The sequence below is a fragment of the Lepidothrix coronata genome, unplaced genomic scaffold (assembly GCF_001604755.1).
Source record: "Lepidothrix coronata isolate B3197 unplaced genomic scaffold, Lepidothrix_coronata-1.0 Scaffold110, whole genome shotgun sequence".
NCBI classification, from domain to species: domain Eukaryota; kingdom Metazoa; phylum Chordata; class Aves; order Passeriformes; family Pipridae; genus Lepidothrix; species Lepidothrix coronata.
Window position 1 is genome coordinate 1,448,769 of NW_016690290.1, and position 8,637 is coordinate 1,457,405.

At 59.1% G+C, this 8,637-nt stretch overlaps 1 protein-coding gene across 1 annotated transcript in view; it reads left to right on the top strand.

Moving 5' to 3' along the window:
* Window positions 1-8,637, top strand: part of FA2H (fatty acid 2-hydroxylase) — an 11,810-nt gene continuing 3,173 nt past the window's right edge. Inside the window, exons 1-4 of the mRNA XM_017824443.1 lie at window positions 1-267; window positions 6,016-6,111; window positions 7,657-7,799; window positions 7,887-7,993. Of these exons, the coding sequence (XP_017679932.1) occupies window positions 1-267; window positions 6,016-6,111; window positions 7,657-7,799; window positions 7,887-7,993 (613 nt within the window). The remainder of the gene's footprint in view (window positions 268-6,015; window positions 6,112-7,656; window positions 7,800-7,886; window positions 7,994-8,637) is intronic.

Sequence of the window (8,637 nt, forward strand, 5' to 3'; positions counted from 1 at the left end):
ATGGCCACGGCGGGGCCGCGGTCCTTCAGCGCCGCCGAGGTGCGGGCGCGCTGCGCGCAGGGCGCCTGCCTGGTCTCCTGCCACCGCCGCCTCTACGACCTGAGCGGCTTCGTGCGGCTGCACCCGGGCGGGGAGCAGCTCCTGCGGCGCCGGGCCGGCACCGACGTGAGCGCCGCGCTGGACGGGCCGCCCCACCGGCACTCGGCCAACGCCCGCCGCTGGCTGGAGCAGTACTACGTGGGGGAGATGGAGCCCGGCGACGAGCAGGTACCGCCGGCGGGGCGGGGGCTGCGCGCCGAGCGGGGACCGGGGCGGGCGCGGGCTGTGGGGAGTCCTGGGGACGGGGTGTACGGTCTCTGTGCAGTGCCCAAAGTTCCGTGTCCGGGATGGACAGGGGTTATGGGGTGCCCCAGGACCCGGAACTGGCAGGTACAGCGGCTATAGGGTGCCCCATGTCCCGAACCGAGATGTGCAGGGTCTCTCTAGGGTGCCCCAGGACCCGGAACTGGCAGGTACAGAGGCTATAGGGTGCCCCATGTCCCGAACCGAGATGTGCAGGGTCTCTCTAGGGTGCCCCAGGTCCTGGGTCCAGCTTGCATAGAGTTTTGATAGGGTGCCCCAGCTCTGTGCTCTGTGGGACCTGAGCTGTGCAGGGTCAGTAGGGCATCCAAGGTCCAGGTTTCTCAGAGTCTGAGCTGTTCAAGAGGCTGTACAGAGTTTGGGGTGTACAGGGCATGGAGTTTTTGGGGTGTATGTGGTGTATAGCATGTATAGTGCATCCAGGTCTGAGCTGTATGGGACATGGTGTGTGTTGGGTCTGAGCAGCATGGAACCCTTAGGACCGGGCCCTGTAGGGTCTGGGGTGAACAGCGTGTGAAGGGGACAGGGGATGTTTGAGGCTCCCAAGGTCCTGCATGGGTGGTGCCTGAGGTGTACAGAGTGCCAAGGTCCCAAGTGCATGGGGCACACTGGCTCCCAGGAGGCCTGAAGGGGACCCCAAGGCACACAGGGCTCAGGGTCCACGACAGACCATGTGCCAAGTGCGCAGAGCCTGGTACCTACAGGGTCCCACTCCATGGCCACACCCCTCCCTGTAGGGAGATAGGGCTGATGGGTGATCCTTGGGTGCCAGCATGGCATGGAAGGTTTGAGGTCTTTGGAGGGTTGCAGGAGATGGAGCTCAGTGTCAGTTTTAGCAGGACTGTGTGGCACGAGATGGGCAATGGGGCAGGACACCCTTCCTGACTGTCAGCACTCGACCAGGGACCACTGGTGGGCTTGCTGGTGGTGAGCAGCCAGTGCTGGGGAGAGGAGCCCAGCCGCCTCCCTAACTGCCTGGCATGGGGCATGGGTGGCTGTGACACAGCTCTGTCCCCACTGTGCCAGCCCCGGGCTGCCCAGGCGGAAAGGAAAGTGCCCTGGGCAAGTGCCACCGTGTGGCACTGGGCACTACCCCCCAACTACTGACCCTCCCAGCACACCGTGGGCAGGATGCTGAGCAGCGGGGCCAGCCCAGCCCCCTTTGCCAGCCCAGCGGCCGCGTTCCCCTCTCGGCATCCCGGCGAGGTCGGTGACCGCTCGGTCCCTCTAGCCGGTTGTTTGCGCTCGCTGGTTGTTCTCCCCGTGGCGCAGCCTCGGCCCCAGCGCCACAGACAGGGCTTTGTTTCAGCCTCAGTGCAATGCCTGCACTTTCTCCAGATGGATCCTGGCGACGGCACCTCCTCTGTTGGGACACTCGCGGAGCCGCCGCCTCCTCGCAGGCGTGACGAGCCCAGCGGGTTGGGGCGAAGGAAGGTACCGGACAAACGGGTTCTCGCGCCGAGGGGAACTGCCACCATCGCAATGCAAATACATGGCGTGATAACACCGGGGAGCAGGGAGATCACACGCTGCCTGCTGCCACATAAACCACCCCAGGGTTGTCACACTGAGGGTGAGGTTTAGAACTGCCTGCTGCACGGTGGGGCTGCGTCCGGCACGGAACTGATGTGTGAGCTGCTCTGCCCAACCTGCTGCCCTCCAGAAATCCCCGGTGGGTGGGAGTCGATGCCCTCAGTGGTACTTGGTTCGTGCTTTGGCTGCTTTGGGTCACACGTACCCAAAACAGTTCTTTGCAGGAGGTGCTGCATTGCCCCAATCTGGCTGTGGGTCCCCATAGCTTTGCCAGTGCCTCTCCTCGCCCGCTGGAAGTCCCAGGGCTCCATCATTCCCATGCTGAGGGATGCAGGTTGCTGCAGTCCCACAGGCATCCAGCATCTTCTCCTTGCTTTCCCCAGGGATTTTCAGGGTTTTGGAGAGGGAGGGGAAAAAATGTGTTAATGCAGGAAAGGCAAAGAAGATAAGATCCAGCCTTCATCCTGCTGGCCTCTCCACACCCCTTTCTGTGGCTCTTGAGAGTCTGGCTGTCTCCTTCAGATACAGGTCCCTCTTCTGCATCACCCAGACCCATCTGGCTAAGGACAAATTAACCCCCAAATGTTTTATCTATGCAAGCAGGACATACAGGGGAGATCAAAGCGAGAAGTGATAATTACCCAAACTAGACAGGATTTTAACAGCCTTGCTAGAAGGAAACTGGATCATCTAATTACCCCTCCAATTTAAGCAATGAGAGACTTTTCATTACAGCCTCTTTGGGGTGCATGACATGGCCGTGAGTCAGAGCAAATCCTCTATCCCTCTTGGAATTAGTGTCCTCCTCTTTCTCCTGTCCACATCACTGTGTGTCAGGCTCGCCCTGGCTTTCCATCCCAGCCTGAGCGCGCTTGGATGTGGGCCAGACACCCAGGGCACCTCTTTGGAGGTGATGTAAGAAGAAGTGGCTTTTTATATTATTACTATGATTAGAAGGAGTTAAATTCACCTCCTTTTAATAGTCCTGCTGCACCCAGTGTTTAATTGGCTGAGACACAGCCTCATGGGGCTCTGCCAGCTGCTGCACAGGGACCATGATGCTGGTGGGATGGTGGTGCCACTGAGGGTGGGGACCTCACTTGGGCTCTCTGTGCCTCATGGGGTGTCCTCAAGCTATGTGCCTGTACCTGCAATGCCAACAGAGCTTGTCCCATGTGGACACCAGCAAACTGAGGTGCTGAGGAGCACGGTGAAGGTGCTGGAGGCTCTGGAGTGATGCAGAGGCATGGCAGGGCTCCTGTGGGGTTTGACTCACTGGGCAAACGGGCACAGGTGGAAAAACTGGGTCCAGGCTTTTGGCAGAGCAGCTGTCTGCAGGCAGCATCACCCTGCCTGGGCCAGGGAGAGGCTTCAGTTCTCCTCCTGCATCCCAGGAACACCGAACACTGCAGCAGAACAGCCCTCCTGTTTGCACCTGCTCACATCACAGCTGGATTTTGTTCTCCTTTCAATGCCCCAAGCCTTGATGCAGGGCAGCACTGGGATGACATAGCCAGCACTCTCCAGCTGCTGCAGGGCCAGTGCTGAGCTCCCCACCTGATCCATGCAGGGCAGCTGGATGCTCCCAGGCGGGTGCTGGGTCACCCGGTCACTGGATCGTGTGACCAGTGACACTCTGGGTGTTTGGCCTCATTGCCACCAGCAGGAGAGTCGGCACCTTGCTGGGGCTGCCACTCTCTTGGGGTGGCGGCACTTCATAGGTGTTGACTTCCCCTTCCTTACATCAGGCCTCTTGCACCTCTTCCCTGGCAGGACCCGTTTTCCTGGGTCCAACTCGGATGCATTTCCATCACCCACACGTGACAGCAGAGCTCAGCTCTGGCAGAGCCCTTCAGTATCTTTCCAACCCACCTCCTGTTTGGAGAAGGATGGGCAGAAGCCCGAGCACTGGCCCAGAGCTGGTGGGGGTTGATCCCTGTGGGGCCCCTTCACGCTTGGGGCAGGCAGGAGCATGTCACAGCTCCGGGGAGCCAGCCGGGGCACGCCGGCATGGCTTGGCTTGCATCCTGGTTGCGCCACAGCTACCGGTCCTGCCTTTGACAGCCCCGGGGCAAGCAAGAGGAGAGCCTTCCCCTGCTCCCCAGCTGAGGAAGAGGAGGAGGAGGAGGTGACTCAGGTGATGGCATGCAGGGACAATGGCATCTCACTGGTGGCACCCAATCCAGGCACCAGTGTCGAGGTGGAAGGTGAGCCCTCCGTCCGCGTCCCTGACCTGGCAGGACAGGGAAGCCTCCAGCCATGACATGGTGCTCAGGCATCCATGGGCAGGGGAACTGGAGGCGTGTGAACACTTCGGAAAAGGGAGGAGAGGTGTTGGTGTTGCATCAGCTGGGCTTTCTTAAGCATCCTTCCTGCTGCTGGCTAGGCTGTGGTGCAAGCGTGGAGGTGGAAAGCACCAGCTCATTTCTCAGGGCATGGATAAACTGAGCCGTTTCTGTTTCTTGAAGCTGAATTTTCTTCCAAAGCACCTGCAGGGCAGAGGCAAAACTGTAACTTTACCATGCTTGCCTGGATTTTAGGGCATCCCACCTGCCTCAGGCTTTTGGGATGTCTGGCTGAAGGACAGTGTGTGCAATGCTGAAAATAGCAGTGGGAACCCCTTGCAGAGGGAGGTGTGGTGATCCACGGCATCAGCTCTCGTCGGCACTCCCTGCAGTAAAACCAATGGCAGCAGGATTCCAGCCTGGAAATATTGGCTGGAAATATCTCCTGTCCTTCCCTGCCTGCTGCCCCAGGTGAGGGACTGATTCAGAGCTGGGTAGTGCAGCTCCTGTACCAGCAGAATGAGGCTTGAAATCCAGCTAGCCCAGGAAATGGAGTGGGAGCACAGCTGGCAAGGAGTGCCTGCTGTTGGCAAACAGTGCCTGAGCCCTGCCTCGGTGTCACCAACACGGCACAGAGTAAAGTCCTGACCACCCCAGAGAGGTTCTCCTGCTTTCTGTCTCCTCCTGCAGCTGCCAGGGTGGGTATTCCCATGAATATGATGACATTGCATCCCTCTTGGAGCAGTGAGGAGTTGGGAGAAAACCCTTCCTCTCTGGAAGTGGCACAGCTGGAAGTCCTGTTGGGCACGGCTGTGCTGCGGCCGCCGGGCCACGCCGTACCCTGCTCCAGGTTAATGGGTAACTCAAGGTGACAAAGCGGGAGAAAAGGCACGTTTGGCATGTCCTGCACAGGGAGCTGGCACTGCTGCCGGGGGGCACGGCTGGCTTGGGGTTTGCATGGGCACGCTGCAACCTCACCAAGCCCCCCACCAGCGGCGCGGCCGGCGCCGTAGCTGGCATGACCACGGGAGGGAGGCCGGTGCTGGCAGCCAGCGACGTGTTTGCTTCCAAGCACCACACAAGTCAGGTTTCTCCTGTTCCTCAGCCAGCCCTGGCAGTGGGACCACAGATGGGTCTTCATCCCACTGTCACTGCACTGATGTGTCCCCTGTGCCTCGGTGTGCCCTTCCGAGCCAAAACCAACCCCCACTCCCCATATTCCATAGCCCATGGCAAAGGCACCTGGCCCAGTGTCGCCCTGTGAAGGGCACTTTGCCTTTTTCCCTGGGATGAACTCCCTCCTTCTGTGCTTTGACCTGTGCCTGGGGTCAGGGTGGCAGCACCAGCTCCCCTGCTCTGGCAGCCCAGCTTCCTTGGAGACCAAAACACCAAGCTGGGCTTTTGCTGGGGAGGAGGGGAGGAGGGAGCACTAACCTGGCAATACCCCTCACTTTCCTGGCAGTGGGAAGGTGAGCACTGCTTGTTTGAAGGGGGAAATGCTGGCCAAGGAGTTTCTGTGTTGCCACCCTGAAGCACCAGTGCCGTCCTGGCAGCTGACGGGGTGTTCCAAACTCCAGGCTTGGCAGAAGGTTTCCAAAAAAGCCCCAAGCATGTGATGCTTGGTGCACGGTCTGCAGGGCAGTGCAGCTTGCTGGCAGCTGCTTCCCTCAGGAACCTGCTCTGCAGGAACTGACTGACTGAAATTCATCAGATTTTTCCCCATATTTATTTAGCTGGCAGGCACGAGCTCTCTCTGCCCGTGCCCCTGGGTGCCATCACTGTCCCAAACTGTGTCTGCCGCTGATGCTTCACCACAGGATTTTCCTTCTCTTTTCAGAGCCTCTCTGAAACAGTGGATGAGAAGGTGGTGGATGCTGCAGCCCAGATCCCAGAGCAGACAGATCTTTGCTACAAAACAGTGGATGTGGAAAAGGTAAGAGCCCTGGGGTTCCTCTGGCTGTTTGTCTGAGTGCTCCCAGGAAACACCAGGTCTCCTCTTCCCTGCACGAGCTCTGGCTTTCTGCTGATCTCTGGGATGGGAGGGATGGCAGGAGGGAGCTGAGTCGATCCAACTGCTTCTGCCCTTTCTCCTGGTGCAGATGGCATTATTGCTCATGCTTTATTGCACAGGTGTGGCCGCACTGGGAGGCTCCCATTGCAGCAACATGGGAGAGATGGCTTTCTCTGACAGCAGCTGTGCCCTTCCAGTGGGATATGTAGCCAAGCCACACCTTGCTTGCTTTACTTCTTTTTTTTTTTTCCTTGCTTTATTTATTTTTTTTCTTGCTTTATTTATTTTATTTTTTTTTTCCCTTGCTTAAGCACCGGTAATGAGCACTAAGGGATTCCCCAGCCTGGGCAGGGTGATCCCCATGTGCACAGGGTGCTCCCTGACCTGCCAACTCCTCTCTGAGCACGCCACAGCAGTGGGGATTTGTCCCCCAGGTGCCTTTGGCTGTCCCTGCCCTCCATGGCACCATCTGGCCACCGTGCCTTGCATGGTCCCTGCTTGTCAATGAGTGTGCTTTTATCTTGCAGGAGGGGTTTTTTGAGCAGGAGAACCTTTCACCCCCACCATAATAATATTTCATCACTTTAAAACTGCCTTTAAAACTGAATGTGTCATCCCCAAGTGACCTGGAATGCCCCGACCTGAGCCATCCCCACCAGCAGCACAGGTTGCTGTGCCGGTGCCGGGCGGCACCAGCGGCCCAAGGGGAGCTGCCAGATCAGGCGAGCGCGGTTTCAGTCCCGGGGCAGGGGCGGGACCGAGACTCCACTTATCTGGCCGGGCCGGCGGCAGACGCGTCCGGGGCTGCCGAGCAGTGGCAGAGGCGGTGCTGCCGGTTCCTTCTCCCCATTTCCATCCCGTGCTGCAATGCTGCACACACGGGTTCCTTCTTGCTCTTGCAGACCCCTGAGTGCAGCCATGCACAGCAGCAGGAGTCTGTATTCCCATCTTGTATCCCTGCTCCCTATCCCCTTCCACTTCATTCCTCACTGCTGGAGTGCCCAAAGAGCTGCCACCTCCTGCATCCTCTCCACAAGGACAAAAGTCCTTGGCAATGCCATGGGGATGGGATCCACGTGCCACCGGTGGTGCTCTACTGGGACATATCACTGCTTGCTATCTAATCTTGGCAGCTCGAGGGGCAAAGAGCCTCAGTTATCAGGGCCTGGTGCTGAGCCAGGTCTGGGTAAGCCACCTTCACCTTGAACCAGCGGCAGGTGACGTGGGGGTGAGCTCAGCCCTGCACTCCTGGGTACGTGGGGCTGATGCGTGTCTGGCTCCTCGTCTGCCCCGCGCTGCTGCTCGTGGGCAGCTCAGGGCACCTTGGAATGAGGAGCAACTGCCTCTGGGGCACGGAAAGGGGTTTGCAGCCCAAAATCCCGCAGCTGAGGCTCAGCTTTGTGCCTGATACTGGGGTGGTGTGTGGGTCCCACTGTGGGTACCAATAACCACTGTCTACACCCTCAGGACCTGGTAGACTGGCAGAAGCCCCTGCTGTGGCAGGTGGGCTACTTAGGGGAGAAGTACGACGAGTGGGTGCACCAGCCCGTGGATCGGCCCATCCGCCTCTTCCACTCGGACATCCTTGAGTCCCTCTCCAAGACAGCGTGGTGAGCTCCTGGGGTCTTCCACGGGGGGGAGGGAATGACTTGCCAGCCAGTGGGATGCTCCCTCTGACATCTCCCTTGACCCCACAGGTACGTGGTGTTCCTGGTGTGGACGCCCGTGGTGCTCTATCTCAGCTGGTTCAGCTACACCTCCCTCGCTCAGGGCAACACCAGGCTCTTCTCCTCCTTCACCACAGGTACGAGCAGCAGCAAAGCCTTTGGGCTTCATTCACTGTCCCCACTCTGGGTCCAGGGGCAGGACAGCCCTGGGTGGGGGGAGACCTCTGCATCCCCTCCCTGTCCCCTTTCCATGCATGCTCACCACAAGCCGCACGCAGGAGCAGCGGGTGAGCACCTGTCCCTGCAGCACCGGCACGGCCCCTGCGTGAAGCCACTTCAGCTCGCCCGCCTCCCTCCCCTCCTCTTGCCCGCAAGATTTGGTCCCCCGGGGGATCGATAGAGGCACAGAGCCCGCTGACCCAGCTGCAGCCCGCTCTCTCTTCCATCCCTTCCCTCCATCCCCAAAACCGAGCCCGCCAGCGCTGGGGTTTGTTCCAAGCCCCGACGCCCACCCCGGGCGGTGGCTGAATGCCGGCGTGGCGGGCGAACAAACCCGGCTCTCAGCGCCGCCGGCATCGCACAGTGCGGGGCTTGTTTGCCCGAAGCGCTTGCCCCTGAATCTCCCACTGTCTGCTCCCCCGGGAATAACAAGCGTGGCCGGGGCAGGCTGTCTTCTTTGTTGTCTTTTTTTTTTTTTTTTTTTTTTTTTGGTTCCCTTTTTTTTTTTTTTTTTTTTTTTTTTTTGGTTGTCCCTTTTTTTTTTTTTTTTTTTTTTTTTTGC